General features: G+C 39.8%; 1 protein-coding gene across 1 annotated transcript; it reads right to left on the bottom strand.

The window, feature by feature from the left end:
- Positions 1-2797: 2797 nt before the first annotated feature.
- Positions 2798-16003, bottom strand: LOC133458767 (uncharacterized protein C4orf54-like). Its single transcript, XM_061739000.1, has 2 exons — positions 11572-16003; positions 2798-7113 (listed from the first exon to the last, which is right to left on the bottom strand). Exon 1 carries the CDS (start codon positions 15946-15948, stop codon positions 11596-11598), a length of 4353 nt encoding a protein of 1450 aa, XP_061594984.1. The 5' UTR covers positions 15949-16003; the 3' UTR covers positions 2798-7113; positions 11572-11595.
- Between the last annotated feature and the right edge of the window lie 5187 nt (positions 16004-21190).

Genomic DNA, 21190 nt, shown 5'->3' with positions numbered 1-21190 from the left:
TGCATCCTGCCCACCCAATCAAAGTTATGGGGATCCTTAATTTTTTATAATTTTATAAATATAAAAAAATATCACAGAATATCTGTACCGTTTCTGATTGGGTGGGCACTGCGCATCATTTTTAGACACAACAATGAACGGCAGAGGGACCCGGAGGGACCCGACGTCCCAGCAAAATGAGCACAACAGAGAAGTTCAGAACAGCACACAGAGCACACACTTAAGGCTGATTTATGGTTCCGCGTTACACCAACGCAGAATGGTGCGTGTCGCCGTGTACCCTACGCCGTAGGCTACGGCGTAGGGTACGCCGTAGCCTACGGCGTGGCTCCAGAGCCTGCACAGCATCGCAGCGCACCGCCACCCACACCGGCGCTCTCCGCCCTCGCTGGGATGGAGACGCCTCCATCCCGTGGCAGACCCCAGTAGCGGACAACCTGCGCCGCAGAATTGCACTTTGGCTTTCTTTTTTTAGCCTTTTTAGCAGGGTGAGCCGTTACAAGTAACGCTGGAGGTGGTATTTTCTGCTGCGTTTTCTCTGCCATTCTTCAGCAAACGTGACTCGAGTGTGTGAAGTTTTCCGGCAAGATTTTCGGCGTGACGAGTGCGCGCATGGGACAGAGGGGGGCGTGGGCGGGACTTAAAATGAAGGCATCTGATTGGTTCTTTCCCCCCTGCCAATCCTCTGGTCCTCTGACCAATCCATGTCATTCGGTGTGCAAAAAACAGATTGGTCAGAGTTTTTACAGGATTAAAGCTGTCAGAGAGGTCGGATTTTTTTCTTTCCTTTTTCTGAACACATTATTCACTGGCTACTCTCAGGATGGAAGGACCATTTCACCCAGTATAACAATAAATGTTTTTGAATACGATTGCAGACTATACCTTTAAACTAAAATCAGCTGTTATTCTTCCACCATATTTAAGTTTAAGCTTCACTCAGGCTTAAGTTTCCTCTGGAAAGTACCCAATTACAGTTTATTTTATTAAAGTATTGAGAATTGTCATATACTGTATACAACGTGATAGCATTTAATATACTGTAAGCAACAAGTACTTGTTGTTTATATACATATATATGTATGTGTATATATATATATATATATATATATATATATATATATATATATATATATATATATATATATATATATATATATATATATAAATACTCTTATTTGAACGTACATAATACATTAAACACAGATTCGGTATAAAACGGTTTCCATATACAGTAGATAACACGGACTTTGAAAGGAGCACAGTTTCATGGTCAGTTATTGAGAATGTTCTTCACCGGCTTAGACGAGACACTTACTTGTTGATCTAGGTGAGGCAATAAATCTGGACTCTTCCAGTGTCATAGATGTGACATCAGAGCCCCTGCTGGCATCCAAATGAAACAACTGGCCCCTAAAGTGGATTCTTTAGAAAGTACTGAGAGCAGCTGGGGGCAAACCAGTGTCTGCCAGTCTCGCCGCGTCCACGGCAACCAAGTAAACACGGCAGCAAACTGTCAGGTTAAACTTAAGACTTGCCGGGTGATGTTTCACTGTCACCCGAAAGCTAGCCTTGCACGCAGGCACATGCCAAATGTGTACTTTTGCTGGCATTAAGCCTTCGCAGACCTGAAATACCAGAATAGGTGTATATTACCAAATGAAATGAGGCTGGTAAGATAAAACATGAAATATTTTTGATTTGTAGTCCACAATGGAAAAAAAAGTCAAATGAAATGTGAAAAACACAGATTTGTTCAAGCTCTAGGGGTGCTAAGCAGTGAAAATTGAACACATTTGTCTCTTTTGTTCAGTAGATATAGACCAGGGGTCGGCAACCCAACATGTTGAAAGAGCCATATTGGACCAAAAACACAAAAAAACTAATATGTCTGGAGCCGCAAAAAATGGAAAGTCTTGTATCAGCCTTAGAATGAAGGCAGCACATGCTGCATGTTTCTATATTAGTTATAACTGGGGGAAGATTTTTTTTTCATTATGCACTTCGAGAAAAAAGTGGAAATGTCGAGAAAAAAGTGGAAATGTCGAGAAAAAGTTGAAATGTCAAGAAAAATGTCGAAATTGCGAGAAAAAAGTCAAAATATCGAGGAAAAAGTCGAAATGTCGAGAAAAAAGTTGAAATGTTGAGGAAAAAAATCAAAATCTCGAGAAAAAAGTCGAAATATCGAGAAAAAAGTCGCAATATCGAGGAAAAAGTCGAAATGTCGAGAAAAAAGTCAAAATTTTGAGAAAAAGTCGAAATGTCGCGATTAAAAAGGAAAGGAAAAAGCAAGAAAAAAAGAGAAAAAAAGGAAAAAAAGAAAAAAAGGAAAAAAAGGAGAAAAAAAGAAAAAAAGAAGAAAAAAAAGAGAAATAAAAGAAGAAAAAAAGGAAAAAAAAGGTCAAACATTTTTTAAAAAGCTCCAGGAGCCACTAGGGCGGCACTAAAGAGCCGCATGCGGCTCTGGAACCGCGGGTAGCCGACCCCTGATATAGACAGTTTAACCAGCCAAATATTTACTCTGAAATATGTTTTCTTTTACTATTGTTTAATTGAAACATAAATAAAACAGAAATTAATCATAAATAAAGCTATGAGTAAATTGGAGCTGGCTCAAAAAAATGTTGTCTCTTTATTGTGGCTCTGAAGAAAAATGTGGTTTTAAGTAAATATTGTATTTTCTCTTCCATCTCTAATGAAAGAGACTCCTGTTTGAAGGACAGCAGAAAAACAAACGGCATTAAACACAAAAGCAGGCCTTAAACTGAGTCACATGGACAGAAACGTGTTCATGGCTTGTATTTTTAATTTATTACAAACAAATGTAGGCTCTTCAGTCTACATTACAGTCATTCACCATATTCCTTACTTTCAGCATGGTAAGTGCGAACACAGCACTCACTTTTCTTTTTCAAGTGTCCCTCCACGTTCATCCCGACCTCTGTCTTATTGAGAGGCAGCCACATAACACAGCTGGCGGCATCGCTGACAAAGATTACACTACTGCACGACTTTAGAGCCATTAGGACATGTCATTCAAACGCGTGCCTCTTTTCTTTCGACATTTACACAAGTATGCACTTATCTCAGACCATCACATCACATTCACCTCAACTGAGTCCTTTTATTTCATACAAAATAAAGCGTTCATATAATCAGTTAGCCCTATTTAGCCCAAAAACAAACCTGCCAGTTATTATGGCATGGCATGTAAATCACAAAGAATACCATGCCATGTACTATCAATTTACCTGCAGGTATGTTTTTTTGTTTGTGTTATTTTCATCAGGAATCAGGTTCATCCTCAACCATCGTAACGCATTTGATATGTCAAAAGAAGAAAAATGTGCTTGAGATGGCATAGTATTTATGCACGGTGCCATGTTATGTTTTAAAAAGAGGACTTAAACATAATTTTAAAACATCTAATAAAAATCTTGTTATAGTGCAACTTTGGGGCAAAATTCAACAATAAAAATGTTTTCCTTATTATTGGTGACAAAACAGTCACACTTTAAGTGCATTAAGTTCATTATTATTAACAGATAAAGGGCACAGTGTTGCTAATAAAAGGCACGAGTGAACTTAAGTTGCTTCAGTTTTATGTTCATCCTGCACTTTACTGGATCTTGCAAATTATTAATTACTATATTAACAATTATTGCATTTCTTATCCAATTTTACAAATTTCACTATGAATGTAAATAAATGTGAATGCACTAAAGTAAAGTGTCTCCTTATCGGTCCACTTTTCATGGTGTATAGTGGCACATATCCCTTCAGTATGGACCTAATTATACTTAAAAAAAAATTGCTTTCCTTTTCTTACCTTTCCCAAACCAATGACTTTTTTTTATTTATTATTAAATACATTTATTCAAATAAATTAACATTCAATAGACTTAGTTTTATTTAAACTTCAAGGGAATCTTCTGGAGTTAAAATAACTTTTTCTCTATTGTTAGATGGCAATTAGTTCATTTAATTAATTCATTTAATTCATTTAGGGACCAAAACAATGTAAACTGAAGTAGTTTTTAGTGACAAAAGAAAAAAACTTTGACAATTAGCGTAAACACTTGGGGCAACTGACCAACATATAAACAACCCTAATGTTACCTGTTGTAAGGGTCTGGTTTACATTTTTACTTGTAGACAGTTTCCTGTTTTGTCGTATAGATACTGAAGTACTGATCCATCATCTCTCATTCTTTTGCACGTACTGACAGACATTTATGTGACAAACTTGACTTGTACAGAATTATGATAACATGGCAGCAACCACACTGAGACGCATATACAAACAGACCTTTTTATAAACTTTCTGTACATTTCCAAATAATGTCACTTTGGTTTGAAAGTATCCACGCTATCAGTTAAACAGTCTGACCTTTAAATTAGCAATTTATTACGGATTTCCCTAAGTGTTAACATTAATGTTACTGCAAGTGCATATGTCACTATCACTCAGAACCGCTTTGATTCATGTTGTTTTGGTCCCTAACAAACATTTACACTCCGTATCACCTAATAATAGATCTAAAGTTTGTTTTAACTCCAGAATAAACCTTTAAGCTACAATTGCACTTCAAAGTGCATCAAGTGTTTTAACTTTAATTTGCCCTGAAGAGCAAACTTTTTTTATTTTTTGCAAAATCAATAACATATGGTCTCAAACACTGCATTGATTGATCATAACAAAATCTACTCTTGGAGCAACTCATTTATGTAGAGCATGGTGTCCCAGAGGGTAAACTATATTTATTTTACATGGAGGTACGTAGACTGACCAGCAGCTCCAAATACCTTTGTGTTTAGTTTATGAAACATGATTAAAAACAGCAAATCTACAGTTGGCATAATTTCTACATGGATGCTGGTATAAGTGAGTCAAGTCAAGCAAAATGACAAATGAAGCCCCGCCGTGTATTCAAATGGAAACAGGACCAAAAAAAGAAGAAGAGGTAATTAAAAAAAATGAAAAGTCATTCTAATTTGGATTTCAGTGGTTAATAGTCTCTTAGATTATTAATAAAATCCCACCTCAAGACAATTTACAGTGAGGAACTCCAGAGACAATCGGCTGCAGTGTGTTAAGTGTAAAGTCACACTTCACACATGTACAGCCTGCGTGACCCTGTTTGCAGAGAAGTAACATAACTCCGTGTTGTACTCACAGAATGCTCAAATGCCACACATAACTCACAGCCACAAACATACTCAGACACACACCAGCTCCCATCTCATTGCACAAAAGTGTAAACTACAGCAGCACAGACAGAGGAACTCGTCCTCCAAACATCTCAGCTGGCTCCCACTCATTAGCCCCACGATTACTACTAATGACCTTAGTAGATACAGCGTTAAACCCGAGGCCCAGCTCTGTTTTCATCCGAACGACACACATCGTTGCGTTTCTGTTCTCTCAGTGTAATATAAAAGGTGTGCTTTTGAAATAAAAAACATTTCATACAACATACAGTTGTGCAGGAATTGGCAGCATTGTGCAAGTCATGACATGGATGTTTCTTAAAGTAGAACATGAGCCGCTGACTGACATTTAAATGATAGTGATATGATACATGTCAATACCAAAATATATATTTGTTACTTGAATCTTCTGTAAAATGATTTGTCAATACATAAAATTATTAGTTATTAATACAAATTAATTATTCATTTGAAATATATTAGTTTCAAATCATCATCAGACTTACTATAACCAAAAAAAAAAAAAAAAGTTTGATTCAACATCCAGTGCAGACGAATGGTCCCTGTTGTTGGATAATTGTGAAAGACCTACAGAAATTGTGCAATTTAAACCAACTGAATTTTTTTACATTTGAATGTGGCCTCATCACCACTTACAGGACTTTTTATTTTCTATACACCAAAGATTGTCATGATTCCTATCTATTCTTCCTGCTGGCTAATTTTTATTAATAGCAAACCATTCTGGTCAAGATAAAAAAAAAAATTAAAAAAAAAATAAAGAAAAAACACATACAATACGGAACTACGCTTGACTGAAAACCCTTTGAATTTTTGATAACCATGTTACAAATTAACATCTGCAAAACCTTTTCCACTGCTGGCCCAGATGGGAGAAACTTTGCCAACATGTTTTCTTTCTTATAGCACAATTTTTCCTGGAGGACCCGAAGCAGACAAGGAACTTAATCCCTCTACTCTCTAGTACTCTAGTTTTCCAAGTGATCTCTTTTCAGTTGAATGTCTGGAATATCTCACAGACATCATATGCCCAAACAAGAGCTTAAATAGTAGTCAATATGTCAATAATACAGATTTTGGAAGAGCTACAATATTAGTACATTTTTGTGTAATTGGTTTCCACTTCGGAGCAGGAACGAAAAAAATAAATAAAACCCTGTATAAGAAGTTCGATGACCTACAATAGGTGTAATACAGACAAACAGACATTTTACAGTTACAAGAATTGTGGTGCAAAAGCACCTACAGATGCTTAAAACACCCCACATCAGACATCAAATATAACTCCTTATCAAGTTCTGCGTGTTTGCATCTTGTTTTACTTTTGTGATAACATAAATTAATCTGTAACAGAGTGTTAATCGCAGAACATTTAGTGTCATAATGACAGCAAGCAAACTCAGTAATCTCAATTACAGAGCAATAGACACCAGAGAGACTTTAGTGTAACTGTTTTATATTTCTCATATGTTAACTGTTTTTTTCTTTTGAAAAATGACATAGTCTCACATTAAATGCATGGTATCTTGTATTAGTATTAATTAAGTGGTAGCTTGGCTAAAAATAAATAACACTTTTAGGTCACATAACGTCCTTGTTTCCTTTTGAATAGACTGCAGGGCACAGATAGCATTTAAACAACAGAGTTCTGAATTAAAGGTGTTACAAATCAGATTTTTTTTTCTTTTTATCAGTGCATTAGCCAAAGGGCATGGTTGAATTTGTTTCTACTTCAAAAGTGCTGCAATGCACACATAAAAACAAAGATAAACAACAGTACAAAGAGAGGGCAGAAGGTGACGGTGGACGTCTTGGGAGCAGGTCACATGGGGGGAAAGCTGCACTTACACTGAATGCAGGCAGATTCCTCAGGAGAGATATCTGGAGGTGACAGAGAACAAAAAATACAAGTATTGCCGTGAACACATGGTCATATGTTTAGCTTGTTTGTAATAAAAGTTGTAGTGTAAATATAACATATTTAAATCTGTGATATTAACAATTAAAAATGAAGTTTGTTGCTTTACATGAATACATCTAGTTTTGAACTTAATCTGCATTTGTTTGAAAAACAAGACATTGTGTATTTTTTCCTTAACAAGCAGTATTTATGTAAAATTTACTTTTCCTTTAACAATTTTAATCTATTGGGCAGATTGACCAACGTTTAGATGAAAAATGCTTGATTTGTTTAAATAGAACACCACAAATTAAGGCAACTTTTTCACGAGATTTTTTGAGATTTTTATGTAGATCAAGAAATACTAGTCTTTGTATAAACTACTTCATTTTTAGTATGTACAAAATTAATTTGCAAGTAAAGTCAACTTAATTTTTTTTCTTTCTTTTTTCCTTTTTTTTCTTTTTTCCTTTTTTTAATCTTTTTTCCCCTTTTTTCCTTTTTTCTCTTTTTCCCCCCTTTTTTTCTTCTTCTTTTTTCTTTTTTTTCTTTTTAAAGTGAACTTAATTTTGATAAATAAAGTAAACTTAACACAATTAAGTTGTCTGTACTTGCAAAATGTATTATTTTCAAAGACTAGACTTTCTTGATCTACATAATAATCTCATGCAAAAAGTTGCCTTAATTTTTTTTAAGTAGATCCAGCACAATATTTGTATCAGTGTGTGAGCCTTCGAAATACACAGTCTTGCCTTGAATCGGCTGATCAGATTTAGTCAAATCAGTCCGGGGAGAAAGGCTACTCCATTTGTTTACACAGAAGCTGTGGAGGTCGGCAGTGATCTACAACTCCTCTCCACATTTAGGGATAAGCGAAGGGGGAGGGGGCTATAAAAAGTTGACCCCCTCGCAGTCCTGCAGACTCGCGTCCAAGCTGGAACTGCAGCAGGATCTGATCTCTCCAAGCAGCTGTCCCCCCTTTTGCATCAGCACAACAAATACTTTGCATTGCCTGACCTTTTCCTCCTGCATCACTATCCCAGTCATGCCCCCCCCCCAGTCCCTCCACCTCGAGCTACACACATACATGCTGTGTTTCCCTCACACACCACTACTCAACCCTTACAAGGCCCCTGCCTCCCACGAAACCAGCTGACATGTATCCTTCACACTCATGCATTTGTATTATTGCTCTGACACATTAGCTGAGAATGGATTCTGACTAGGTGTAAGTGTGTATATACGAGTGTGACGGAAAGAGAGAATGGATTTCATTCTTGGGAGGAGCCGAGCGACAGCATGTGAGAGTAATGAGACGTCGAGTCATAAACAAATATAAAGAAGTAATCTAACTCTTTGGCCATGGTCAACATTTACAAATGAATACACTTTGAGGTTATTATTATTGATTTAATGAACTTAAATTCAGTTGTTCTCGGTTCGTTGTCAGTTTAAGAATTATGTATGTCTATTTTTACTCCAAATCCATGATTACATACAGAAGCACTCCTCCACTTGATGGATGGTGCAGCAGTAGGTATTCATTTGACTGAATGACCAGGACTCAATCTCTATCTGGTTCTCACCCAATAGTTCATTTTCTTCTCCAGTTTTATCAGGTTTAACCACCTAAACCACCGGATTAAGATTCAGTTTCTGCATTAAAATCATGATACTAGGTTTAGTCTTTAAAAAATTAATTAGATTCATGTAATGAGATGTAAGTGAATATGTCCCTGGTGTCATGTAAAAAAAAGAAAAAAGAAAGAAGCACAATTGTCTCTAACTGTAGGATTATGTTTACCCTATGTTTTTTTTAAATATATATATATATATATATATATATATATATATATATATATATATATATATATATATATATATATAAAGCTATAGTATTTCATGGTTACCTGCAACATTAGCCTGTAAAATGAGGATTAATGCAAGTAAGTGATGACCATTAATTTGAATCAAATGTGACACCAATGAGATCAACAAACTCAAGCTGTTGTTTTTTGACTCTGTGACTGAAAGAATCTGTCAGGTTTTGTAGGACAGAGATTTTTGCAAATTCAGCACACAAAGGATTGCAGTCGAAGCAAAATCTTATATTATATTACGTTATAGCACCTGAGTATTGAGGTTAAATCTATGAACTTCCAGTCCTGTAGCATTTGAGGCGTCTTAAAAACCCATGCAAATAAAACTGAAACTGTCTAGGACTAGGTGGATATATACCAGATATAAGATTACCTCACACAATATATCACTTTATGAGTACCATACGCTGCATGGTAAACATTTGCAAGCAGTTATTCTGCAAAATCTTTTAATTTGAACATTATCTTACTTGTTTAAATGCAATCTTAGCTTCATTGCGGTGTATTCAGCCTCCTCAGATTCATTAAAAATAGTTGAGCATACATTAGAAAATAGTATCACCCAAGAAAATACAGTATGTTACTGTAACTTATTCAAGTTTCCTGAAATATCACAAACAAGGAACGAACACAGCAATAAACTGGAATGCTACATGAGAAATGAAAGCATTTGCAACTGATTAAGAATAACTTAGCGGAAGGTGTCAGTAACTGGAATAGTTTCCTCTAACACCCTGAGAAGAGGCCGTGTAAACAAACTCACTGCACGCTATTAAAATAGTCCGCCGATGTGTAATGCAGAGAAAAGCTCCGAGCACTGTATGAAAATCTAATCAGCTAGCCGAGCTTGGGGGAATCAGGTTACCTGACAAGAAGCTGCTGCATGTCTATTAACATGACACGCTACCACTAAAGTGGCCAAGAGTGCAGCTTTGCTTGTGTTCACACAGAAATTATGAAAATAAAACCAACTAAACTCATCAATATTATGTGTACAAGGCTGTTTGCTTTTCCTTCAACTATCCCCAGCATCGTCTTCGACTGTTGTATATGATTTAGTATTTTATGTCACTTTGTCGTCATTTCCCCCATTTTTGTGTCATTTTTATGTCATTCTTATGATATTTTTTTGTGTCCTAGTTTGGCCAGGTGCATCTCTCTCTTCCCAATATGTGTCTATGTTCATTTAGAATGTCAGTATTTTTATTTCTGTATTCATTCATTGTCCTATTTTAATCACAATGTGTCTCCTTTTCATTATTTTCCAACACTTTCTGGTAATTTTGTGGATTAAGGATTTAATATTTCGCAGCTCTACCTTGTTATAATTTTGTTTGTCTTTTTTTTTACATTTGACTGCTCTTTGTCATATTTCTGTGAATTTACGCAGTCATTCTATGTTTGCAAATCAAAACAGGGTGCGATGATTTGCAAATGTCATTAATCCCTATTTTATTCCCAACAGGACATAACTAATGGATCGCCTGCTGAAACTGAGCCATTTTACCATTTCATAGAAAACATTAGCTCTTTTTGATGGCAACAACCCAGTTAAAGCAGCACAACGTAACTTTCAGCTTTTGTTGAGTTTGGCGGCTCCTTTGGACTAAAGCGGTAGTGCTTTACCAGTAGTGTGGAAGGGTTCCTACCATCCACCTCAAAGTTACATAGTGCCAGTGAAGGCGATACAGACCCTTCAGACCATGACAGAGGTTCATTAAACCTGTTGGAAGTTGATGTACCATCACAATGATGATGATGAAATATTATATTAAGGTGGAAAAGTTACGTAGTGTCGCTTTAACAAAAGTTGGAACAGGGCGATTTTTACCATTGTTTAACATCCCGTTAATCTTAGGTTTTATTTTTAACGATTTTTTTTTTAATCGTTAATCAAGTGCCTGTAAACATCTAGGAAACAAGGAGAAATTTGCCAAACTGGACTATTTCACGGAGCTTGTATTGAACTTTTATACTTTTTCCTTGAAGTGCCCTGAGATTGTAAATTGGTGTCATTCAAATAAACTAAGTTGAAATTAATTCATGGTTACCAAACACCATCTAATTTAGCTAATTATCAAGTTTTTAAAGTTCCTGGGAAACAGTTCATTTTTTTAAACATATAATGTAATCATATTTAGTTAAAGTGAACATAATTTGATAGAAAAAATATTTTTAAGTGCAGCATTCCTACAAGTCTACGGATGATCTGAGGATGATCTTAATTACTAAAGTGCATTACAGTGACTTGCAGGGAATCTCAAGGGTAGTATTTTAAAAAGAAAACTCCTGCACACCTTCTTCTCACCAGACTAGTGTTTTATTGGGCCAACGTTTCGGTCATCGACCTTTCTCAAGGCATCAATCCGGCATCAAACCTTTTGGCTTTTTTCTTTTGGCACCCAACTCACCTGCTCTACATTCATGCATATCCGGTGTGCAAAAAGCTTTCTACTAAGGGTAGTATTTTAAAATATGAAAGAAGTTTTGAAAGTCCTGACCACCATGCATACAGAAACGATTGCTCTGAATCGATTTGTGTAATTCTTGCAAACTTACATTTCCGAAGAGCCGCTGTCTTGGTCACCGATGCTCAACTACAAAGCTCATTGTTTTTCCATCGAAGGAAGGTGGCGCGATGATTCTTGGACCTTGTTGCCTTGTGATGCTGATGAGGGGCTTCCTCTCAGAACTTCCTCTGGCGATCATACGTCCCAGCTGCAGCGGCCTCCGCTGAGCTTCTCTTATTGGACTGTAATGTGAACTCTCGGCACCTGCTGTCGTGCTCTCCAGCCGAGGACTGCTGGCGTTTTTCACGTTTTCCCCGGCTGCGTGCTCCGACTGACATGGGGATTGTGGCATCACTGCCTGGGCCGCTAAAGTGGGTGATGGGATGAAGCCGGGGTAGATCATGTAGGTGGGGGCGTACGCCGGCGGGCTGAGAGCCAGGGGAGACAAAGAGAGAGGCACGGGTGTAACGGGCGCCACCGGCGAATGGGTCATTGGGACGTCCACATACTGGCCTGTGTCCGGGTCAAACAGTCTCTTGGTGGAGGGCTGTATGGGGGTATCCACCAGGTAATAATGTCCAGTTGTGGGGTCCAAGAGCATCTTGCGTTGGGTTTGTGGGGCCCTCTCTCCAGCAGAGGGTGTAGGGGACACAGTGGGGCCGGAAGGAGAGAAACATAACAGCTGCGGTTGTTTTTGAGGACTTGTCACTGCTGTTGAATGATGGTAGATTGTTGCAGCTGGGTATTCCATGATCAGAGGAGACTTCTTCTGCTCGGCTTCCTTGCTCTCACCTGCATGGACTTTACTAAGGCTTGAAATCTCCTCTCGGTTCAACGGTTTGCTTTCATTTGTCCGCCCCAGTCCTGGGATGGTTAGATAGTTCTCAGAGTCTAAAGAGCTTGGTGTGACGGTGGGATTAGTAGGGCTGGTTTTGGAGTTGCCCTGCTCCACCTGGCCATGTTTCGGCGGCTCTATTTTCACCGACAGTGGAGCCACAGGTTTCTTGGAGCTTTTAATAGCAGAAGGCGACAGGAGAGCAGAGGTTTGCGGAACGGGGTTTGCATCTGAGTTAATGCTGACGTGGGTCTTGTTGCCAAAATGCAGGGTGCTTTTCTTAGTGAATGTTTTACTTTGCTGAGACTGCGCATTAAAACCGTCATTAGTATATGGAACGTGTATGATATTCGCAGCCCTTTTGTCTCCTTGTGGCTTCCTTGTTTCTGTGGTGTTTGGTGAAGGCTTGGGAATCCTGTTTGCTGGCTCCAGCTCCATCTCACTGGCGATGACCGACAGCACGTGGCTGTCTGTGACGGGACGTGGGGGCTGAGTTTTACGCTTCCATTCATTTTGATCAAAAACATAAAGCTGCTCCATCGTTTTGACTGCAGCTTTGAGTTTCTCCAGTGCACCCTGCTTTGGCATTGTAGCCTCATTTCTCCTCTCAGATGCCTCACCTGCAAACTTATCCAGCCTCAGTTTCAACAGTTTGCCCTCAACATTTGGTGGAACCTCGGATTGATCAGGATTGCCCTGCTTATTTACAACTGTGGGCACCCTGCTGGAGCCACTCTGTAAAGGAGTATTTTCATTTTGGGATATTTCCGACGGGGCATCTGCTTCTGCTTCTTTCTGTGATGCTTGAGCTATTGGGGATTTAGCATTTGTTTTAACAGAGTTGCATTTAATCACAATGGGAGATGGTAATACATGTTTTGGTGGCTCTACTTTGGTCTTCTCCTCCAGTTTATTAGCAGTTGTGGAACATTTACTGTCACTGTTATCCAAAGAGATGAACCGATATGAACTCTTAACCAATTTACGCACATCCCTAACGTGATAGATTGGCGTCTGAAACTTGCATTTGTTATCTCTTACATCTCTAACAGTGAAGTTTGGGACCTTATCAGTTGCAGGCAAAAGATGGAATCTGGTGTCATCTACTGTCCTAAGTGTGTTAAGGTTATAACTTATTTTAGGAGTTAGGAGATTTGCTATATTAAGTCTGCCTCCTTTGTTTTCTTTGACACTTCTCAGACATATTTTTATTCCAGGTGATTTCCCTTGCTTTCCATTCTGTTCTTCCACCTCTGGGTATCCATCATTGCTGTTTTTCAGCTCCTTTTCAATTTTCTGTGAACCGGTAGGTGGTTTTGCTTCATTTGAGTCCCTGTCTTTTGGAAGAAGCTGGCAGCTTGGAACAAAGAGTAGTTTTGACAGCATGCTGCTGGTGTCTACTCCTTCTTTTGCGGTGTATTGTGAACCATTTAGGGATGTAAAACCAGCCTCCTTCACAGCCTGTGGCTCTTCTTCTTTTAATGCATTAAATGCACTACTTTGGTTGGAGATGAGTGGTGTTTTTTGGTGCTCATCTTGTTCTTTTTCTGAATGATCCGGTGTTTTGGTGCCTGTTGTCTCCTCCGGCCCACTGGGGCTGTGCCTGAAATCCTCTGACTGCTCATCCTGCTCAGAATTAACAGTAAACGTTGAGCCTGAATCAGAGGTTTGTCTCTGTAAACCCTTACCTTGATTATTTTCTCTCAACCCATCTTGATAAAAACAAGGGGAGACCGGTGGGTGTGTGTCACGGATTTCCCCCCTTTCCATTTTGCGCTCTTGCTCGAACTGCATCTTTTTGGATATCACATTTTGCAACAGACTTGATGCAAAAATTGCCCTTTTGTGAGTGTCCTCCGTGCTCTCTGCGCGGTGATATTGCACTTTACACCCCGACCTGGCCAGCACGGTCCCGGTGACATCACTGGGTCGTGCCTTCTTGGAGCATCTGGAACTCCTGCGTCCATCGTGGGATTCGACATTGCAGCGGAAATTCAGCGTGACTCCTCGCTGGCTCGGCTGAACTGAAGGATCCTTCAGCTGAATCCTTTTACTGGAAGATGCTGCCACTTGTTGCGAATCTGTCTTCTTGTGAAAGGCGTGAATGTGGCTCGATGAAGCCTCCGTGCTGGTGGCAGACTCATTGCGCCTCCTACTATCCACAGTCCTGTTCATCTCCAGCGTTGCGCTGGAGGTCTTGTGCGCAATTACGCTTCCCTCCTTCCCCTGCGAGATGTTTCCATAATTCCAATCTACATAAGCCGACCACTTATTTAGCCCATATTCCGACAAAGAGGATTCACTTGAAGTGCTAAGATTAATGGCATCAAAGTATGGGCATGCGAGGCTCCGGAAAGACTTGGCGGTTAAATTACGCACCTCTTTATCCGCGTCGTCCAGCTCGCTGATGGAGCTGGACGCTCCGCTGGAATACTCATTGATATCTTTCCTTCTCAGTTTGGTGGCGAGGTGCTGACGGCAAGGAGCCGGGATGAAATACGGGCCTGCTGTATCACACAGGGGTTCGTGCGCTCTGGCGCCGGAGCTGACGAAAGAGAAATGGCTCTGATCTCCAAACCGTTGCGCGTACTCGTGCAGGTTGCTGCTGCTGCTGCTGTTTTCAAACACGCCAATAACGGGCTCTTTCACGGCTCTGGACGACGTTTTGATGGATAAGTGGATCTTCCCACTTCCCACTAAGTCGTCTTCCCCGCTGTGGGTTTTGCACACGCTTTCATCCGAGCTGGCGCACTTGTCGGAGTCGCAGAGGTCGCTCTCCTCCTGCTCGGTGCTGAGTTTGGTCTGCAGCCCTCTCCGGCCCTCCAGCACCAGCGTGCCCTCCTGGGACTCGTCGCTCTCGAAAGACGCGTAATCCACAAAGGAATAGACGAAGTTGTCGTCTTCGAAGTCCCAGCAGCCGGTGCCCCTGCCCAGGTCGTAGTCCACGTCGTGGTCGAGCTCTGTGAGCTGGATCTCGTGCGTGGTGATGTAGTGCGACTCGTCCTGCAGCAGAGCGGCCTCGGACGCGCAGCTGCGCTCCGACAGCTCCGAGAGCGCGCCGTCCGACTCCGTCCTGCTGTGCAGATACATGTCCGTATACTGGAGCTCGTCGCTCTCTGATTCTTTCACATTAGAGCCGTGTTCACTGCAGTCACTCGGTTCTATTTGCTTCTCATTCCCCGAATCCTCCTGGTCGGCGTTTTTGTTGGGAAGTTTGGTCAAAGTTTCCAGCGGAGACTCACCCGACAGCGGCCCCTCATGCGCGTCCATAATATCCTCCCCCTGGATCTCATTTGGAGAGACTTTTCTCTCCTTCTTCTCTTTTCTCTCCTCCTGGACCTTATTGGAGCTGTCATTTTTGCTGACGGACAGCTGGCTTCCCTCGCCGGTGAACGTCACCTTCACCGTTTTCGGCCCGTCGGGTTTCATGTCCAGGTCCACATAGTTGGATTCGTCGCTGTGCGTCTTTTTCTCCTTCTCGTTCGGATCGTCCCGGTGCTTGTTCTTGTTCTTGTTCTTGTCGAGGGCGAGCAGCTTCACGTGAAGTCCGGTGTCATCTCGGTGGGTGAGAGTTTTCTCCGCTGCTTCCATTATTTCGGGCCGGTTCTCCGCCGTCAGGTGGTCCTGGGTTTATGATGTTACTCTGACACTGGACGGAAAACTCTGCAGGGCTGGAGCAGCGAGGGGGCGGCGAGGAGAGGGAGGGAGAGGGAGAGGGAGAGGGAGGGGAATGAGAGAGGGAAGGAAGCAAAGGAGTGAGAGCAGTACTCGAGTTGTAAAAAAACATCAGGGGGGATGGTGGATTTTATCATATGGGGACAGATAATTTGTGCTGATTACAAATAATATAATATATTACAAATAATAGCAGTGACCAAAACACCTGCAGAAATACTGCAGGAATGACATAGCAGCAGTTAAATGCAGCCTTCTGTAAGCTTTAAATATCCACTGGGCTTACATCAAATACATCAAAACACAACAATAAAAAACTGTTCTCTGAACTTATCAATATGACTCTGTCCTTCACAGGATAAGTAAAATGGATCACTGCAAAAACTCAAAATCTTAAGAATATGTGTCTTATTTTTAGTTAAAATGTCTCATTTTAGTAAAAAAATGACAAGACTCTTAAAACTTAAAACAAGACTCATCACTGGAAAAAACAACAATTTTTACCTGTTTCAAGTAGATTTTCACTTAAAATAAGTAGAAAAATCTGCCAGTGGAACAAGATTTTTTTGCTTGTAATGAGAAGATAAATCTTGTCCCACTGGCGGATTTTCCTACTTATTTCAAGTGAAAATTTACTTGAAACAGGTGAAAATTGTCAAATAAGTTATTTTTCTGGTGTTATTTTTCTGGCGATGACTCTAAATGTTGAAATAGCAGTAAAACCACATTCATTGATGAAATGACATTAGGGATGGAAAGGGGGGATGGCAGTTTTACAGGGGGGATGATTTTGACCGGTTTTATTTCAGGGGGGGGGGTGCCATCCCCCCTCATCCCCCCTCAACTCCATTACTGAGTGAGAGGGAGGGGGAGGGAGGGAGGGACGGGGAGGGGGAGGAAAGGAGAGACACATGGAGCAGTTCCGACTTGAATGCCAGGATGCAATCAGGCATTTTGTTACTTTTGGTCTTCCAAAATGTTCAGCACCTCTCCTGCAGGAACAGCTCCTTTTCACAGTCCAGCAAAGTTTTGATTCAGTGTTTTTGCAATTGTTAGGCAGGTCAGCTTTGCATTGGAAAGTGTTGCATGTGAACCAGTTTTCTGGATGTAAGAATTCATGTTTCTGCTCATCTTGACAGTTCACTTATTGAAGGAAAACGCTTATTTAAAGGCGTTGTTTTCTGCTCTTCCTTGTGTGAAGAAGTCAGTATGTTTACCAATATGGAAACATCATGGAGGGGAATTATTACAGAAGTATATTAAATTACATAAAACATTGATTAGATGTGTACTCCATCTGAGTGTATACAAAGATTTGTGATTATATTGATTGTTCTCCTTCAGTAAGATATGAATCACCACACATGACATCCTTAACTTATACTAAAGAACACCGTTCTGTTTGTGCATTAGATGTTACATTCTGTTTCTTTCAAGTCCTTTATTCTTATAGTTTTGTGTTTATCAACCAGGTCCCAAGGGTGAAAGGTCAACTTTGCATTGGAAAGTGTTGCATGTGAACCAGTTTTCTGGATGTACGGATTCATGTTTCTGCTCATCTTGACAGTTCACTTAGGAAGGAAAACGCTTATTTAAAGGCGTTGTTTTCTGCTCTTCCTTAAACCTGTGTGAAGAAGTCAGTATGTTTACCAATATAGAAACATCATGGAGGGGAACTATTACAGAATTATATTAAATTACATCAAAAATTGATTAGATACTCCATCTGAGTATATACAAAGATTTGTCATTAGATTAATTGTTTTATTGGGTTGTTATCCTTCAGTAAGATTAATAGTGATATGAATCACCACACATGACATCCTTAACTTATACTAAAGAACACCATTCTGTTTGTGCATTAGATGTTACATTTTGTTTCTTTCAAGTACTTTATTCTTATGGTTTTGTGTTTATCAGCCATTTATGCCTCACGTTCAGAGAACATACTATAAGAAGAGGAAGGTATATATTTCTGTTAATGCTTTTTCTGTGTCAAAGCGTTTATGTCATATGCTACAATAAAACAACTGTAAACGAGAGTCAAAGGACCTACAGCTATTTTTATCTGTAAATATTTTAAATGCTGTTTCATCACAGTACGGCTGTGTTTTACTTTGTGAGTTACCAGATGGAAAAGAACTTATTTTATTGTCTTCGTAAAGTTGTGCAGACATTTGAGTCATGCGAAAAATGTAATCACATGAGTGGACTGTAGACTTGAAATGGCTTGATCATTTGTTGAAGCTGTTCCCATACTTCTTTTTTCATTTTTTATTTTTGTATGATTTAGCCTTTGTACGCCACCACAATGGATTTGAAATAAAACAACAAAGATGTGATATCATGAAAGTGTATGTTTCAGCTTTGATCTAAAAATATAGCATTAATCATTTTAGAATTACAGACATTTTAAGCAAGGTACTTAATTGGATAGAGTTCAATTAATGCAAATACATTCTAATTAGAATACGTGGATTGAAATCTTTTACAGTCAATGACTGCATAAGGCTGATGCATTAACGTCATGAAATTCTGGGTTTCTTCCAATGGAGATGCTTGGCCAGCCCTCCACTCGGTTGCTGCTTGTATGTGAACTGTCTGTGAGACTGAACTGTATCACACTAATGAAATCAGATCAGGCAGTGGAGTTGATGATTAAGGTCACTTAGCCTGTCATAACCAGGGCTAGACCTGTTGTACTCGGGCAAGACTATCCATGTCAGCCTGCAATTTGTGGTCTTCCCAAGCAGACTCGTACTTAGAAAGGTTCTTATATGATCGGTTGTGGCTCCTGGTTCCTTCAGCCAATCCACACTGGAAGAGTTGAACGACCTGCAAACATTTGCATCAGCATCTCTTCTTTTACATGTTTGTTTATTGGTTGTGAAATCAGAAATGACTTCTGAGTTTAGGCAACACTTGATTAGCACAAGCTGCCTGCTCTTATCTAAGATCCCATCCAGGCCAACCCACAACCAGTCATGGTGGTCTATTAGTAGATATTAAAAACAAGAAAGAATGTATTCACTTTAAAATACAGTCCACACCTCTAATTATAAATATAGCTGTAGCTTTTAACAATTCATAAAATTTTAAAAACATATATATATAAAATGAACTTATTTAATTGCTTTTATAATTTTACCTGATGTGGTACAAATAAAGTTGGTTGTACTGTCATGTGAAATCTAACTATGGAGACTAAAAACAGCTTTTTTCTTTTTTTTAAAGCTGTTTTTTTGTAAATTTTTGCTGCAAAGTTGGACAGTTTCACAAATTAACTTATTTTCAGTTAATTGTCCAATTTGTCAGGGTTTGACATTCAGTTTCTGTTTTGCCCCGCCTGTGTCCCATCTGCCCTGATTGTCTGCACCTGTGTCTCGTTGTGTCTCGTTATCCCGTGTATATCTGGTCTTGTCAATCCCTTGTTCCCTGTCGGTCCATACTGTGCTTCCCTCCATGGTTCCTGTTGTTGCTCCAGGTTTTTGATCCCTGTTTCTATTAGTTTTTATCCTGCCAAGCAGCACTTTTGGTTTTTGGTTTTTGCCCTCTGCCCTCTTCCCTCCTTTTGTGGAAAAAATCCTTGTTTTTGAGAACTCCTGCCTCCGGCCTCCCTCCCTCTCCTGCATCTGGGTCCTCACCACACCAGCCTGACAAGGGCTTGACACAAATGCCTTTGAGCTCCTGAAAATTGCCTACTTTTAGCACTGAAATTAAGGATACTTTTCGCATAGAAGGTGAAAAGCCTTCATGAAGAAAAGGAATTCCAGTTGCCTTTTTTGAGGCTTTTGCGAACTAAATAGTGATTTTAAACTGACATTAGGAGTTAGTGTGTGTGATTGTTCTTCTGTGTGTAGCCCAGGGATGGACTGGTAACCCGTCACGGCTGTATACTCCTGCCTTATGCCTGAAGAGAGGAGGGATAGGCTTCAGCCGTGTAACGCAGGGGAAGTGACTATAGGTAATGGATGGCATTTACAGTATGTAATTTACTGCCAATATGTATAATTGTATTTAAAAGGAGTGGAAAAATGTTTTCTTTTATAATGAATCTTACTTTTTTGGGGGGCTCTAGTGGCCCTGTATTCAAAGTATACAGACAGGCAGGGGGTAGAGAGAGAATGGGGATGACATGCAGCAACAGTGCACAGGCCAGGATTCGAACCTGCAACCGCTGCAGGAGGACTGTAGTCTCAGTATATGAGCCGCTTGCTTAACCCTCTGCGCCACCGAGCAGCTCAAGAATTGTATTCACCGTATTTTCCGCACTATAAGGCACACCTAAAAGCCTTCATTTTTTTCAAAAGCTGACCATGCGCCTTATAATCCGGTGCGCCTTATATATGGATCAATATTGAGCCGAAACAGGTCTCGCAAATATGGTAAGCAGCCGCCAGGCTGAACTACTTTCCTTAAACTTTTCTTACATTTCTCCATACTTGGCCTTGCTGGGGTTGAAAGTCGCAACGAATGGATGGCATTTTGGCGGGTATACCGGCTTTCGCGAATATGACGTTTATTTTAAATGACAAAAAACAATAAAATATATTTATTCTAATATGTCAAAATCACAATAATCTTCCAATTTAGAACTAAAATATTAAAGAACTAACACAAATAAAATACACTTCAATTAAATACTTTTTTGTAATTTATTTTCCCAAGCCACTCAGAGCCGCAGTATAAGGATGAAAGAGCCGAATGCGGCTCCGGAGCCGCGGGTTGCCGACTCTTGGTCTAATGGATGCATAACGTAACCCCAGCCTCTACTGTAGCGCCTTATAATGCGGTGCGCCTTATATATGGAAACATGTTTTAAAATACGTAACTAATTGAAGGTGCGTCTTATAATGTGGTGCGCCTTATAATGCGGAAAATACGGTAACATGATAACTTTATGTTGTGTGAGTCATCTAACCAGCTCACACACACGGATCACCCAAGTTAAATATTTGTGACATTCGTAGATACGAAAAAGGCCCTCCATGCTCTCCCTCCACCTACTGACACAGCTGTCTGCACAGAGAGAAGTGTCTACCATCAGCCGGTGCCACTCAGCTAAAGGAAGACAGTCCATCCATTCATCTACAGATGTTTGTGCATGATCCTATTAGTCACGCTCAATACAGCTCACACCCTGAGCCGTGCAGTAAAA

The sequence above is a fragment of the Cololabis saira genome, chromosome 1 (genome assembly GCF_033807715.1).
Source record: "Cololabis saira isolate AMF1-May2022 chromosome 1, fColSai1.1, whole genome shotgun sequence".
In the NCBI taxonomy this organism is placed as follows: Eukaryota; Metazoa; Chordata; class Actinopteri; order Beloniformes; family Belonidae; genus Cololabis; species Cololabis saira.
Note: the sequence above shows the minus strand (reverse complement) of the source record. Positions and strands in the feature narration are given on the sequence as shown.